General features: G+C 54.6%; 1 protein-coding gene across 1 annotated transcript; it reads right to left on the reverse strand.

Moving 5' to 3' along the window:
• Positions 1–4724: 4724 nt before the first annotated feature.
• On the reverse strand, positions 4725–16704 carry MRPL21 (mitochondrial ribosomal protein L21). Its single transcript, XM_032639554.1, has 7 exons — positions 16557–16704; positions 13172–13229; positions 10879–10964; positions 9707–9870; positions 7969–8021; positions 7494–7597; positions 4725–4841 (listed from the first exon to the last, which is right to left on the reverse strand). The coding sequence occupies exons 1-7, from the start codon at positions 16654–16656 to the stop codon at positions 4777–4779; spliced, it is 630 nt and encodes a 209-aa protein (XP_032495445.1). The 5' UTR covers positions 16657–16704; the 3' UTR covers positions 4725–4776.
• Positions 16705–16733: the final 29 nt, after the last annotated feature.

A 16733-nucleotide genomic window follows, 5' to 3' on the forward strand; every position in this document is an offset into this window, starting at 1 on the left:
CATGCTTCACAACAAGAGAAGCCACCACAATGAGAAGCCTGCGCACCGCAACGAAGAGTAGCCCTCGCTCACCGCAACTAGAGAAAGCCTGTGCACAGGAATGGAGACCCAACGCAGCCAAAAATAAATAAATAAATTTATATTAAACAACAAAAAAACAAACAATCCCCCCCCCCCCGAAAAAAAAACCCCTCAGTTTTTTATTTGTCCAAAACTTCAGCCCCAAGAAGGCCTCCCTTGGCCTCGGTTAAGAGGGGAGACTTGGCCACTGAGCTTCCTCAACCCCAGCCGCCCATATCAGAACTATCTGGGGAACCAAAAAAACACCTTCACCCCTCTATGGTTTAGTTTCTTTGTGTGTAAAATGGTGAGAAATGACAGTACCCACGTTGCAGGGCTCTTGGAGGCTTAGATGATTTAGTGCACCTGGCACAGAGCATCTCACAGATGTCACCGTTGTCAAGGTCTGACCTGCATGGACCTCCCAGTAACGGCAACTCTGCTCCTTTGTCCCCTCAGGGCAGGGGCTGCGTCTCCCCACCCTTTCACGATTTCCTTTGGCTTGCTGCCTGCAGGCAGGCCCCAGGCCAGGCAATTTTACTTGAAAATGATCCCTCTACGAGGTGACCTTTGTCCCCCCCGAGGTCGTTCCAGGACAACCTGATAACGACTCTGCCAGTCCTGAACTTCTATCAGGAGACTGGGGTAGGGCCGGACTCTATCTTGCAATTCTGTACTGCACACCAAGGCCTGGAAGCATTGCCCTGGTTCCAAGGGGACGATGTGTCTCTGGTGGCCGCCCATGGGAGCAGAGGAAGAAGCAAGCCAGATGGCGTCTCCAGGGAGGTGAGCATTCCAGGTTCTGCATTTCCCCATCTCTGCCGCGGGGCCTCGCAGGAAGTGGGTCAAGGGGCACCCAGCCGCCAGGTGTGCCGCCCTTATCTCTGAGAACCAGGCCCTGCGGGTTTATGCCCTGACTCAGCAGAAGTGGCCCCAGGAGTCCGAGGCCCCAGGGGTGGGGAGATGTCGGGAGGAATCTGCCCTCCTGACAGCTGGGCTCACCTGCAGGAACCAGAGCAGCCCCACCGGCACTGTACAGCAATTTACATCTTTATTTAAAAAGTATTAAAAAAATTTTGGGGGGGCCATACTGCATGGCATGTGGGATGTTAGTTCCCCAACGAGGGATCGAACCTGTGTCCCCTGCAGTGGAAGCACCGAGTCTTAACCACTGGACCGCCAGGGAATTCCCAACTTACATCTTTAATGTTTGTAGAGCTCTGTCTGACTGTGGTCCTGCTGGACACCAAGGACTCCATCTTTTCTGTAAAGCTGCTGGACCAGCAGCCTCACCCAACGCCACTGGGCAGGCTCCACCGACCCTCCTCCCCAACTAGCCCGCATGCCCCCACGCCTGCGGCCCCGAGCACAGCCTGGGACCCACCCTGCAGACGGAAGGAGCCCCTTCAGCCCTCCCCTGGTCAGCAGCAGCGTGGAATTAGGGGTTGTGACAGAGACATTCGTGCATGCACCTGCATCCCTGCCGCGGGCCAGGTGTGGTCCTGGATGCTGCGTGTACATTAGTGAATAAAAGAGATACGTTCCCCCCTCCTGGAGCTAGTGGTGCAGTGGGGGAGGGAGGCAGAGGAGAAACCCGGGACAGAAAAATACACGTGTGCTGACACCAGGTAGAAGACGGGGAGCAGGGACAGTGACCTGGGGGGTGTACCTGCTGAGATGGGACAGCTCCACAGCCCCATCTGAGCTAGTGATACGTTTCAGTAGCAGCCAGCCCCCCTGGTTAATAACGGAGGTGACAGTCTGATCAAAGCCCTTGTGCCTGGCCCGGGGCTGTCCTGCATCCCATTGTCCCCTTTCACGCTCCCCCTACGTGCTCCACCCTATCTGTCTGGACCTGCTAGGTTTTGGGGTGACAGCGGACTCAGGTCTCGGGCCACACCTGGCCCTGAGAGGGTTAGCCCTGCAGTCTGGTGGAGTGAACTGGGCGGGGGATGGAGGGGCAGCCTGAGCTCGGGAGCCGGGCGAGGCCAAGGTGGTGCCCGCTGGGCAGGGGTCTGGATTAATGGGGTGGGGGGGGGCAGGGAGGCAAGCAGGTGTTTGGAGGCCGGGATGAAGGCCCCACTGCAGACGGAGCAGCAAAGTATTCCTGTGAAAAAGGGAACAGAGACACTGGCCTGGGAGGACCCAGCAGGCAGCGAGGTGACAGGCGGTGAGGGTGGTGTGGCTGGAGCCGCCTGCCAAGCCTAGGTGACCTGCAGCTGCAGTGTCCAGGCACCGGCCAAGAACAGTTGGGAGGGAACAGTCATCAACGACAGCCACAGGAATCCAATTTTTGCCTTTTTTTTTCAGTCTACTGATGTGACTCATTAACCTAGTGGGTTTTTTCCCTATGTTTTAAAAGTTGTGGTGAAATATACGTAACACACAACTTACCAACTTAACCACTTTTAACTGACAATTCATCGGCATTAACGACATTGACCATGCTGTGCAACCATCACACTATCCACTTCCGGACTTTTTTATGACCTCAAGCAGAAACCCGCTGCCCAGGAAGTGAGAATTCAAGTGAGAATTCTGCTTCCCCTCCCCCAGCCCCTGATGACCTCTCACCTACTTTCTGTCTCTAGGAATCTGCCCATTTTGGGTACTTCACGTGAGTAGAATCATACAATATTTGTCCTTTTGTGCCTGGCTTCTTTCACTCAGCACACTCCTCAAGGTCGTCTGTGCCGTAGCAAGTGTCAGAACGCCATTCCTCTTTTTGGCCGTGGCGGCTTGCAGGATCCTAGTTCCCCAATCGGATCGAACCTGTGCCCCTGCAGTGGAAGCGTGGAGCCCTGACCATTCCTTTCTTATTGCTGAATAAACACGTCCATTGTACGTGTAGACCACATTTGTTTATCCATCAGGATGGACACGAGCTATTTCTGCCTCCTGACTATTGTGAATGTTGCCTAGTCCAGTTTTTAAAAGGAGTAATCTTTCACCAGTTCCACACCGAGGTCAATGCTTTATGGGCACGTCACCAGTTTCCCAGTGCACGGTGGCTCTGCCTCTTTCTAGGATCACAGATGCTGACTCAGGCTGAGCAGTTGCTGTCGCCCAGAATCCTCACGGTGGTCCAGCGGGTGGGTACTAGTATCGCCCCCATTTGAGGGATGAGGAAGTTGAGGCCCAGGGACCAGATAACGTGCCCAAGGACTCCTTGGAGGGTGGGTGTGGGGTTCACACCACGTCAGTCTGGGTCCGGAGCCACCCGCCCCCTCCCCAACTACGTAAGCTGTGCTGTCTCACTACAGCAGACGACTTCAGAACCTGTTCTGTATTTCAAGCATATGGATGTGCATAAGATGAAGGATGTGGAAGGTGATTCCCATCTTACCTGCACAGGTGAAAAGGACCACAGGAGTGGGCCCTAGGCCGGCCGAGAGGACCCGGAGAGAGCCAGGCCCCGGGATCCGGAGCCGTGGCTCTCAGCGCAGTCCGCACGAGCTACAGCGTGTGGAAAGTTATCACAGATCCTGACGCGGCGGTGTCAGAGGGAGAGCACCCAAGCTCCGAGGTGGGCCCACCACCCCTGCCGCCCACCCCAGGGGCACTGCAGCCAGTAACCGGCGGCCGGAATGCAGAATCTCCGCATCCAGCAGGACGGCTGCCCCCTGCTGTACATGGAGGGCACTGCAGGAGGGGGAGAGTCCCCACGGCCTGGCCAGTCAGCATCCCCCAGCATCCCTGAGGGAGGCAGGGAGGAGAGGGGTAGGCCTCCTGGTGCAGTGCCACCTGCCTCGCTCACTCCCCCGTCATGAGAGTCTGGAAGAAAGTATTAACTACAGTTTGATAAAGGGTTTTATCGTGTCCCTTGAAAGCCCTAACTTTTCTCTTGGAGGAAGCCCGGCCTCGGTGAAGGACACAGAACCAGACACCTGGGCCTCCTGGGAGCCCCCCGCTCCCTACACTCGACTCCCACCTCCACGTCCTTCCATTTGCCCTCCAGCCCTGGCCAATCTGGTTCGGGATCCCTCCCTTGTCACAGGGGTCAGCTGCCGGCCTGACCCGCCCCAGACAGCAGCGCCCAGCCCTTCTGGGACAGGAGGCTGCCTTCAGGATCAGGTTCAAAACTGCTCCGGCCCTCTGCTCTGTCACTTCACATCCAGTTCCCAGCACGTGCTGCGCTGTCCCAGCTCTGCAGCCCCAGCGCCGCGCCCCGGCCTTGGACAGAGTGCCGCCCCTTCCCTGCTGGACCCAGCGGAGCAGAAGGACAAGGGCAGGGACTCTGCACCCAGATGCCTGGTTTGCATCTCAGCTTCTTGGAAAAGCAAATTACTAGAAACAGGTAGTTGGATTACCCGAGGGATGGGAATTTGCTCACGTCTTTGTACATCTTGCCCAGGAGTGGAATCCAGATCGTGTCTCTCCTGGCGTCAGCTCCTGGGCCCCAGCTGTGTCCCCCACGTCGCGCACCTGCGGTGCCCGGTGGAGGGCAGCCAGTAATATCAGTCTGTGTCTTACACGAGCATCCAGGCTCCAGCCCTGGGAGGGCCACGCCTGTAATTCTTCCCGAATTCCTGGTTTCTCCAGCCAAGGGATACTATTCCTTACTAAGGATAAGTTCCCAGTCAGGGTGCTCAGCCTCAAACAATCCACGACAGGACCGAGCCTTTTACGGCAGAACTACCTACACCAGAACACAGAAACCTGGACTCCTCGGAAAATGGATTTATTTTTATGTTTCTAGAAACATTAGCTGGATGATCAGCACAGACATGGAGCAATCCTGATGGTGTTTATCCGGAGGACGGTCTGAGGGCTCACGATAACTGCAAGACAGAGCAGGGCCCGGCATGAACACAGATCCGGATGCCGTCAACCAGCTACCGCGAGACCTAGCCGCCGCCCGCTCTTTCCTCGAGGGTCTGCCTTGCACCAGCACCGCCCCGCAGCCGGGCAGAACTGGCCACCCAGTGATGTCCCACAGGCTGTGGTTTTTGGTCATCACTGACCACCCGCCTCACCACTCGCTCCGTGAGCCCCGTCAGACCCCACAGGGGCTGCAACACCCCGGGGCCTGGAGGCCAGGGGCTCCCTTGCTGCGGGCCCCCAGCCTGGCCTCCCCCACGTGCCCAGAGACCCCTGCCCTGCATGGGTGGGGGCACCCCTTCTGGCTACGCTGAGGCTACTGGAGGTGGCGGAGGGTACAGCAGAGGCTCCCTACTGACCCAACTCTAGTAAAGCTGAAGCTACCGTCTCTGGTACGTTCCACCGTTTGTAACCGAGGATTGTGAGACATACATCGTCCCTCGTTATCTGCAGGGGATGGGTTCCAGGACCCCCGGGGACACCGGCATCCAAGGACGCTCAAGCCCCTTAATAAGATGGTCTAGTGTCTGCACGTAACCTACACACACCCTCCCGTATACTCTAAACCATCTCTAGGTCACATGGGAGGCCTAAAACACTGTAAACGCCATATGAACGGGTATAAATACAACGTATAATATAGATCCTATGTAAGTACTTGGTGAAGCAAATTCGAGTTTTGCTTTTTGGAACTCTCTGGAATTTTTTTTTCTTGCAAATTTTCGTTTTTTTTTTGGCCCTGCGGCACGCGGGCTCTTAGTTGTGGCATGTGGGATCTTAGTTCCCTGGCCAGGGATCAAACCTGCACCCCCTGCATTGGAAGCACGGAGTCAACCACTGGACCGCCAGGGAAGTCCCTCCTGCAAATGTTCAATCTGTGGCTGGTTGACTCTGCGAGTGTGGCAGACGGGGATACAGGGGGCCAAATGTACACCTCCTGAGACAAGATGCTGCAGCCTGTGGGTCCCGCCCCAAGGGGCTGTGACCTCCAGTGGAGGCCCCTGCAGGGACAGTTCTGTTCCCGCTTGTGGGTTTACTGGGAAATGGCAGGGGGCTCTGGATGGGAACAAAAGGTCGTGTGGGGTCAGGGAGATGGGGGAGACACAGCCCAGGCTGTGGAAAGCGGGCAGCAACGGCTAGGTGAGGGCCGAGGGGGATCCCTCCGTGAACCCTCGTCCCGGCCCTGCTCCGTGAGGCCGGGCAGGGAGAGCGGGGTCTCCTGCCCCCACTCAGGGCACAGGCTCCCCTCCTGTCCCTATGCTGAGCCACCAATTCCCACAAGTCACCACAAGGCCGCTGGATGCAGTGGCCTCTCCACTCCCGCTCACCAGGCCCTGCCTGCGCCCCTGGGGGAGGCCCCTGCTGTGAAGTCCCCCCCTCAGGTGCCAGCCCTTCCCGCCACCGCTTCCTCCCTTCCCGGCTGACGTTCTGTCCACCCCACGCGCTGCACCTGCCAGAATCCGCGGCAAGTCCACACAGGGGCGCTGCTTCTTCACCTCTCCGACCTCTGACCTCACCCCTTCCCGCCTCCATCCCCTCCCCCCTCCCAGCAGACCCACCTTGGTGACGCCCATTGCTGCTGGCCCTTTAAATCAGGGGCACCACATGCGCCTGGACGCCCCTTCGGCCGGGGGACAGGACGGAGGGGCCTCGTGTCCCTGGTCTCTCAGCCCCTGTGCTCGAGCCCACCCTGCCCGCTCCATCCCACCAGCATCCGGATGCCCTGGCCCTCCAGGGGCCACCCCGCCTGCCGCCTCCCCAGGGAAACCTCTCCAGACCTTCTCTCCCAGGACTGCCTTCTTTCGGGCTCCAGACGGGCCTCCCTCCTCCCCCAAAGCCTGTTTCACTCCTTCAAACAAACCAGCCCCACCGCCGCCTCCTGGCTCAGTTGACCTCGCACCCTTCCGGCCACCACCCCTTCTAACCAGCTTCTGACGATGCTGTCCCCACCTGCCTCTGCTTCACGGAACAAACATGCACGAACGCCCGAAGCATTACGGTGAGATGAAGTCTGACGAGCCGCCCCCAGGAATCGGAACACAGGACACACGATCCCTCTGCGTTTGTGACTCCTTCCTTCCCCGCCCCTCCAGAGGCAGCCACACCCGTGATTCTGCGCATACCGTTCTTCCTTTAAAAACGTGCCATTGTTATGTGTGCGCAATGCGTGCGGGGCACGAGTGAGTGCCCAGCAGCGGGAGGCTGAGCTCCGCCCGCCTCTGGGCTTCACGACTCGGCCTCAGCCTCACATAGTCTAAGAGCGTCCCTGCGTGTGGAGGCGGGCCATCCACTGCACTGGACAACATCCCACTGAGGGAATCTCCGTTGCTTGTCCACTCCCCGTGGCGGACACGTGACCTGCTTCTGGGCTGTCCGGCAAGAACCCAGCTGCCAGGGCCGCGCCCTCCACAAGCCCCCGGAGTGGTTAACGACTGCTACCCGCCCCTCCCCAGCAGAGCCAGGACGCGGGCAGAGCTCTCACTGGCCTCTGGGCTGCTGCACCCACAAAAGTGCCTGGCAGAGGGCAGGGCCCCGTCCAACCTGGCCCAGCACAGGACGCGGGGCAACACCCAGAGGACGGGAACGCAGCAGCCACGCTTTCTCCAACTTACTTCTTTTCCTTTTGTAGTTTTTCCTTTTCTTGAATCTCATGTTGATTTTTGGCCACGATTCTGTCTTTTCAATGACTGTGGCTTCTACGTGAACAAGATCCTTTCTGGAAGAGAGGAAAACGAACAGTAATGTACCGTCCTGATTATTTTTCAGTTTTATTAGTGCTTTACGTGAGAACATCTAAATAAAGTTTAACTTCCTTTTCTGCCGGTTATCAACGTCATACGCCCTCCCTGCAGGCGCTGTGCAAACTATCAAAAAGCACAACAAAGAACAGTGTCGTCCCACAGCAAATCTTAAAGGGCCAAAATGCAGTGAATGAGTAACAGGTCAACGATTTGTCCTGGATGCTCTGTACGTGGGACACTACACACCCACGGGGAGAAGCGTAAGCGTGGTGAGCTTGGCGGTTGCAGCGGGTTTGACGGGAGCCCCTCTGCCCAGCCTCCCCGCCGGCATCTGAGAGCACGTTACCCGAGGAGGGGTCTGCCGAGCAGCGTGAAGTCGTCGGCCCCAACCAGCAGGACCTGGAATCAAACAGGCGTGTTACCAGCAAATAACACTAAGCCCCTAGAACAGGCAGTCGCCCGAGCACACTGGAAAGGAAGCAAGGTGTCGGTTCCCCGAAACCAAAACGTGGGCTTCCTCTGCTATCTAACTAGCCACTCCCTCAACCTGGGACAGAGGGGGCGCCAGCTGGCGGCGTGGCTGTGTGTGCAGGGGCGCCCGGCTGCCTGCGGACACGCCCGCGCTGTCAGACCCGGACACGTGGAACTCGGTCATCCGGGTGAGCAGGTAACCTCCTATGGCAACGGTGGCTTTTAAAATACAACAACTTTTTATTGAAGTATAATACATACGGGGAAAAAATGCGCAAACCAGACTGTGGTGTCTTTTATGCAGTTCACAGTCCTGCTGATACTGCCAAGATTGAGGTCCAAGGTATTCTTTTAATGACGGCCAGGCAGCCTCTCTCACTGGAGGGAAACTGTGACGCTAAGTGTGGCCTCAGATGAAGACAGCTCTGTGACCCAAGTGCAGTGGGGTTCTCATTAGACATTGGGAGACTGTCTGAAATTCTCCTGATGAGAAAAAAACTCGATTGCATGAAGCTTAAATGTCTAAAGACAAAGCCTATTTTATAATAACATCAATGGGCTCTGTGTGTTAGGTGACGACAAATAATGAAATCTTGCTTGACTCACTCTCAGCCCGACACGTTCTCTATTGCTGGGCTTCCTACGTTATGAAAAACCACCTGCATTAGGTGGAGCTTCCTATGTTTTTGTGAACGTGAAATGTTTCAAAAGAATGTCTTTTTAGAGATCCTCACAAAAACACTCCAGAAGTCTCTTATTTTAGATGTAAAAGGTAAATGCACTCTTGTTCGTGAGCTCATGACACAACCACGGGGGTCACCAAGGAGAAGGGGCTGTGCTGGCTGCTGGCGTCCACACAGCGCCCTGGTTCAGCCTGAGCCGTGGTCCTGCTCGGATCACAGGCTGTGGGAAGACCGTCTGAGAAAGGAGAGTTTAATGCTCCCCTGGGTGTAAATATGCAAAGAATCTACAATCACAAAGGAAGGAGTTTTAAATTATGAAGAAAACCATATGTCATATCACATCACACCAACGGTTAACCACGTCCTAAAAAAATGATCCGGTACAGAAATCTCATATTTTATCTACAGTTTTATGAACAGAAGTAGAATAGGCAAAACCCAAATAGGCCCCCGAACACAAGCGGAGGGCAGAGGCACTTGGCTAAACATGTAGGACACACCACGCGGCAGTTCAGGAGGGCTGGAAGACGACCAGCGCCCTGCGAGGTGCCTCTAAACCGTGCTCGCTGTTCAGCACGGCGGCATCTGTCACGCCTAACGTCAGGGGAGTGTTCGAGCCGAAACGGAACATTTTCTCTTCATAAATCCAGGCCTGAGAACTCTTTACATCCCTAACTGGGATATTCACTGCACCTGTGATCAGATATTTTCCTCTAAGAATACACTAAGGAGACGTGAGACAAACCCTTCTCTGTCTGACGTGAGACAGACACACGCGTCCCCTTAGAGAAACGTGCTGGTCGGCTCCCTGTAAGGAGGGGCCTTACCGAGTCGGGCCGCCCTCGGGGAGCAGCTCTGCCCACACCCCCCTGACCCCACCGTGCCCACTGGCCGGCCTGCCACGTCCCCAGAGCTGACTCACAGTCTCACCTTCTCCAGCCGGATCCTCTCTCCACACGCAACGTCTAACTTGTTTTCAATTAAAATCAGGTCTTCAGAGGTCACCTTCCACTGGTGGCTGGCAAAGTGCACCACTGCGAAGAGCCTGCCGTACTGGCCCCGGGCGATCAGCTCGTTCACCTTCTCCACGACCTCTGTGGGGAGAAGGGCGGTCAGGGTCACAGCTACACCCTCACCCGGGTGACTGCTGCCCCGCCGCAGGCCAGGGTGAGCCGCCGCTCCCAGGAGCTGGCACTGGGGCACGCGGGGCACACGGGGCTCTTACAGATGATCGTGCCCCGACGGCACAGAAGCCCCCATCCCCCTGCCATCCTCCCGCCTGAGCGCTTGGCGCGCCTGGCTTGGTTTCTCTGACCCTGCGGTGGAGAAACCCTCACCTGGTTTCATTCCCAGTCGTTATTAACAACGAGCCAGCAGCCTGGCAAAGTGAGAGGAGAGGGCTTCTTGCAAACAAGGAAAACCTAGAATTATACCCTCACGGCGCCGGATGCTACCTGCTCGCGTTCGCCCACACCCAGTCCCCGCTCCCACGGTCACCACCTCGTCTTAGGCCCGGCCCTCCCGGCCTCGCCTGGGGCTGGGCGCAGGGCTCAGCGTCTGCCCTGGAAGCCGAGTCAAGCCCTCGGCTGCGCCTGGCCAAGAGGGCGGAACCTCGCCTGCAGTTGTACTTTTCGAGCACAGCATCCGAAATAGCATTTAACAACTGGAAGATTCCACGTGTTACTATGGACTCCCAGCTTTTGGAAACTGCGCGGTGCTGGGCGTGGTGGCCTCACTGCCCTCCTGGCGACACGCATCCTGTGTGACATGCCTCCTGACACCCTGATGGCCTCTCGAACACCTGGGCTGGGGCCGGCACGTCTTCTTCCCTGAACTCCCGTTTCTACCGACAGCGGGGAGACAGAGCTGGGCCCTGGCCCTCGCGCCACCCGCATTACCTGCCTGCAACTCGGCTGGTGCCTTGGTGCCCTAGGAGGACTGGCTCAACGAATGAGCGCTTTGAGCTCTGGTGTTGAGCGAACCTGAGCTTTCACGCTGCGCCGTGTCTCGGGCACCTGGAAACGTGAAGTCCTTGTTCTGTGGCCAGGAGGCCCCCTGTGGTGGAAGCAGGGGTGCCACCCCCTAGCTTCTGCCTCTCTTACCTGCGTGGTGTCTGGCCTCCTCGACGGGGTCTGGCACAACAACTTCTGGCCAAGGTGGTGAACTCAGTGACGTTTTAGGAACGTATCTGTAAAAATATTTTACAGACGTGGGTCACACACACGTGAAAAGACGGTTCAAGATGTGTGAGAAATGACTGCGCTCAGCACACTAGGAAGGGCAGGGATCCGGCACGTCTCTGATGCTTGTGTGGCTGGCGGGACAGCTGCCCCCGCAGTTGTAGGAGAGCAAAACCTGCCCGCCCCAAAATGTCTCTTAGGCGTGCAGATTACTTCAAGCGGAAAACAATCAAGGCCCAAAAGACGCAGGAAGACACTTTGGCAGGAGGCAGGCAGGCCTGGGTCTGCGCGCAGCTTCCTGAAACACTCGAGATGGAGGGCCTGCCCTGGGACACAGCATCACCAGAGACGGCTGCGAGGAACACAGGGGCCCAGAGATCTGAGGCCGCTCCTGTCCCACTGTCTCCGCAGGCCCAGCAAACATTTATTCACCAAACATCTGCTTTTCCACCTCCACGTGAATTGCCTTCGTCCCCTCTGAAGTCTCAAACCCCTGCCCTCAACATCGTCTTTTGTCTTTAGCTGAAGGTGCTACTTAAGGTGAGGGCTTCTGCCATTTGCGCGAGTGGCTCATTTCTCCTGGGTCTCTCCTGTGTGTACAGGTTATTAAACTTTGGTTTTTCTCCTGTTAACCTGTCTCATGTCAATTTAACTCTTAGACCAGCCAGAAGATCCCAGAAAACTGGGGACCCTGCCGCTTCCAGCTCACTGTTCACTCACTGTGAAGTGAGCGAACGCCCTCTCTGCCGGAGTCAACTGGCCCCCAAATGAAGCTGTGCACTCCTGTCACGCATCGTGTCTGAGCAGCCCCGGGCGGCCCGGCAGCAGCCAGCCGAGGACCGAGGGACAAACCTGGAACGGGACTGGGGGCAGCAGTGGCCACTCACGGCGGTCACAGGAGAAGTCAGCCGAGTTCATGAAAGCACCCTTTAGGGCTTCTGCCTCCACCCTCACCCAGGGTGCCCACTGCTCCTTTAGGGAAACGCCAGGCCCTGCGTCCCCCCTGCTGAGAATCTCCGTGGCAGGGGCGCAGGCGGCTGCACTGAGAGCTTGCTACGTGCCAGGCGCTCTTCTCTTTTGTTTTTCTGATTTTTGTACTGAAGTATAGTTGATTTACAATGTTCATTTCTGCTGTACAGCATAGCGATAGTTATACACATACATTCTTTTTTATATTCTTTTCTGTCATGGTTTATCTCAGGAGATTGAATATAGTTCCCTGTGCTCTCCAGCAGGACCCTGTCGTTTATCCATTCTATGTATAATACTTTGTATCTGTTAATCACAAATTCCCAATCCATCCCTTACCCATGGCAACCACAAGTCCTTCTAAGCTCTTTTTTGTTAAAAAATTTATTTTATTTTTGGCTGCATTGGGTCTTCGTTGCTGCACGCAGGCTTTCTCTAGTTGCGGCGAGTGGGGGCTGCTCTTCGTTGCGGTGTGTGGGCTTCTCATCGCGGTGGCTTCTCTTGTTGCGGAGCACGGGCTCTAGGTACGTGGGCTTCAGTAGTTGTGGCTCGCGGGCTCTAGAGCGCAGGCTCAGCAGTTGTGGTGCACGGGCTTAGTTGCTCCGCGGCATGTGGGATCTTCCCGGACCAGGGATTGAACCCGTGTCCCTTGCGTTGGCAGGCGGATTCTTAACCACTGCGCCAGCAGGGAAGCTCCCTTCTAAGCTCTTTAAATGCAGAAATTCACTCGACTCTCACGAAAACCCACTGAGATGGAGACTAATATTGCTTCCATTTTGCCGAAGAGGAACGAAGCTCAGAGTGTGTGACCCTGCTCAGGGACCCGGGCTGACAGGGCGGGGCAGGGACGGGACCCTGTGTATTCCTACCTATGATTTTGTCAAGTTTACCTTCTGTAGTTTATATTAATTTTATGTTTTTTCTTTAACACTGAACATGCTCTTTTAAATTACGTCAGGTCCTCCTAGAGATTCTGACACAACCATCCCGTGATTCGACCTTCCCAGTTGGAAATAAATCCCCAATTAGGAGTTAAAAGCTTTTGCCTAGAAAGACACAGCCGTGCAAGGCCCAGAACACCTTTGTCTTTGCGTGCTTGAGGTTCTGTCTGTATGTCAAGGGTCTGAGAAAAATACTGTCAAAAAAGTTAAAAGAAAACTCAATATTCTTGAAAACCCAAATGTTCGAAGTTCTGACTTTAGAAAGGAAAGGAAGAGAGTCACCAAAACCCACATTTTGATATTACCCTTGTGGAAATGAGGCGCTCTGCGAACTGAACCTTCGAGAAGCAGACCACAGGGAAGCTGAGGGAATAAAGAAACACGCGTAGTTACTGACACGAAACGCAAGCCGCCCTTTACGACGCTCAGTGCCAGTGCCGCTATTGCGACTGGCACGCGATTTAAACCACCGCATCACGACATGTCTACAGAAAAACCTAGGCCAACAAAACTAAAAGAACATCACTTACAGTCACTGGCTATTACCATAAGCGTCAGGATGTGTTTGTCACACCATTGAAAAGGGCCTAAAACCAAATCACCTACCTGCTAACCCATTCCTTGACCACAAGTGCCCACTAAGTTCAGGCCCTGTTCGGTACCCCAGTGTGGGAGCGGCCTCCAGCACGCCCCGACGAGCCCACCTCCTGGTGTTCTCACCCCTGTGTTGTCCCCCGACAGGGCGCTGGTTTCTGTGACCAACAGCACGTGGCAGAAGTGACAGGACAGCACTTCCGAGAGTAAGTTATAGAAGGGCAGCTGCTGTCCTGGGTGTCCTCTCTCATCTCTGCTGCAGGGCGGCTGTGCTGTGAGCAGTCCCTGGAGGGGCCTCCTGCCAGCAGCCCAGGGAGGGAGCTGGAAAGCAGATTCTGCAGCCCCAGCTGACAGCCTGACTTGAATCTAATGAGAGACTGGGAGCCAGAAGCACCCGGTAAGCTGCTGCTGGACCCTGACCGTCAGCGATGGATAATACATGTTAGGTACCTTAGGCTGCTGGATTTGGGGGCAATCTGGGACATAGCAGTAGATAACTAATGCACAGACAAAGGTACCCACAGACTACTGAGAAGGACTCAGAAATAAAACGGCTGGTGCTTAAGTGCAAAAAGCAGAGGACAGGTTTCTCAATAACTACTGTTGGTTTTATTTTTTCAATTGAGCTCTAATTTATAAACCATAAAATTCACTCTTTTTTTTTTTTTTTTTTTTTTTTTTTAAAAATTCAATATTTTAAATCTCACTCATTAGCGGTTGTTCCCAATTCTTGGTCTCCTGGGCTGGTTTCTCTTCCCCTCTGCCATCTTGGTGCGCTTGTGGTTTAGACATTGGATCTTACCTCTTCTTTACCTATAGCCGTTCCTCTGGTGATTGTATGAATTTAAATGTCACTTATACACTGGTGACTCCCAAGTTTACACCTGCAGCCTGTCAGACACGACAAACACCTGTCTCTTCGTCATCGTCACCTGCATGTCTAACAGGCGTCTCAGAACCTAACAAAGGCTCCTGATCTGCCCCTCATGCCTGCTTCTCCCGCACCCCTCCCCATCTCACGTAATGGTGACTCCATCTTTCTAGCTGCTCAGGCCCCAAATCTCAGTCATTTATGACCCTTCTCTCTCCCACCCCTCAGCCAACCTATCAGCAAGTCCCCTTGCCTCTCTTTGAGAGATCCAGGCTCTGACCACTTCAATCACCCAAGCCTGCATTATTACTAACACCCTGCTCTCGCCCTAGCCACCCTTCTCTGCACAGCAGCTAGAGGGATCCTGTTAAAACTGAGGTCAGATCGTGTCACTACTTTGCAAAACTCTACAAGAGCACCCCATTTCACTCAGAGAGAAAGCCGAAGTCCTTACAGAGGCCGACAGGGCAGTGGGCAGTGCGGTTCCATCTGTCTCTCTGAGCCCATGCCTCACGAGCTTCCCCTTGTTCACTGCACACCTGCCATTCTGGCCTCCTGGCTATTCCGGGAAGACACCAAGTGCAAGGGCCTATGCCTGACCGCTCTTGCCCTGGACGCTCCCCCACCCCACGTGGCCCCCAGGCTAATTCTCTATTTCCTTTGGGTCTCCACTCCAATACCGTCTCAGTAGAGAGGCCTTCCCCACCCATCCTATTTAAAATTGAACTCTTTCTTCCCAACTCGGGCTTTATTTTTCTCCATGAGTCTTAACAGCTTCGAACATACTATGTAATTTGCTTCTTCTTAAAAATTTGCCTGTCTCTCTGCATGACCCTTCCCCCTGCGTCAGAATGCTAGCTCCATAAAAGCAGGGATTATTGTTTTATGTTTATAACTGATGTATTCGCTATTCTGGACCAGTGTTTGACTTGTGATAGGTGCTCGATAAATGGTGAATATACGAATAAATGAATGACATCTACTCTGCTAAGCCATCAAATGAGGCCCCTGTGGAATACTCCATGATTGGGAACTTGTGATTGGCCTCTCTTGAGAGCCATCCCACCGTTGAAAGCTCACAAAGTTTCTGCACCTGATCTGCTTCCCTTGCCTCTGGTCTTAGCTTAGCAGTGACCCCCCCGGGAACAAATGGTGCCCCAGGATCATCCTTTAGATCCCTAAGGATCGTGCCAGTGTCCGCCCTGTTTCCTTCACTCACTCTTCAAGGTCCTGCCTGTTTACCATTTCGGTCACCCTCTCTTTACTCAGTTCATTTCATCTGTGCTTCTCTCTGAAAACACTGTGTCTGGAATGGAACACAGCATTCTAGAGGTGGTTTTATATTGGTAGAATGCTGTAAGTCCCATTGCTTTTGTAAAAACTTCCCTGCCTGCTTAAACCCAAGTTTTATTATGGAAAATGACAAGCATACAAAAGTAAGGAGAATAGCGAGTCCTCCTGTATCTCTCCCCAGACTCAACAGTTATCAACTCTTGGCCAAGCTTGATTCCTTCACAGTGCCTCTGGCCCAACTCTGTGATTAAAGCAACTGTCAGTGTATTTCTATGAAAGATAAAGATTCTTTACGAAAACACAACCACAACATCATCATCACACCTAAAAAAGGGAATGATTATTTATTATCAATTCAGACCCAATTCTAAAACATACATAAACATTCCCTCACACAGATACACACTCCAACCGTTTCAGACAGAAGTTTATAGTGTTTCTGACAAACATAATCTTTTTGAGCCTCATGACAACCCAGTGCCTAAAATACAGCTGTCAGTTTTGCTGGATTCGTTACCATTAGGCAAGGACATTCATCACCATTTTCCAGATGAGGACGGTGAGGCTCAGAGAGTGGCTCGCAGCCTGCGGGTGATGGTTAAAGCACAGGCCTTGGAGCCGGACCGAGCTGTCTGATTCAGTCCTCTCCCACTTCCCTGCTGTGTGACCGTAAGCAAGTTACCTAACCACTCTGAGCCTCAGTTTGTTCCCCCGGTTAAATACAGCCTATATGGAAGTTGGGGAGCTTTCATCAGTATTTAAGCTACTAACTAAAGGAACCAGGATCTGAACCTAGGTTTCCCCAACTCTAAAGTCCGCGCTGTAATCACCGCATCAAAAAAAGCGATTAACATCGGTCGGACACAGACACACATGTGGCGGGACGGCAGGGCGCCCCACTTCCTCTCTTCACCCCGCGGCCAAGGTCTCACCCTCTCCGGGCCCCGACGCTCTCAGGACACTGCGGCTGCATGCAGACACCAGCCGCCCGAAAGTAACCGGCAGGGCCGAGGCCGCCAGAGCCGCCGCCATCTTCCCGCAGCCTAGACCGACACCGGAAGCGGAAGAGGCGCGAACCTGGTGCGTCGACGCACCGGGCCCGGCCGGGA

This window comes from Phocoena sinus, chromosome 8, assembly GCF_008692025.1.
Source record: "Phocoena sinus isolate mPhoSin1 chromosome 8, mPhoSin1.pri, whole genome shotgun sequence".
NCBI lineage: Eukaryota > Metazoa > Chordata > Mammalia > Artiodactyla > Phocoenidae > Phocoena > Phocoena sinus.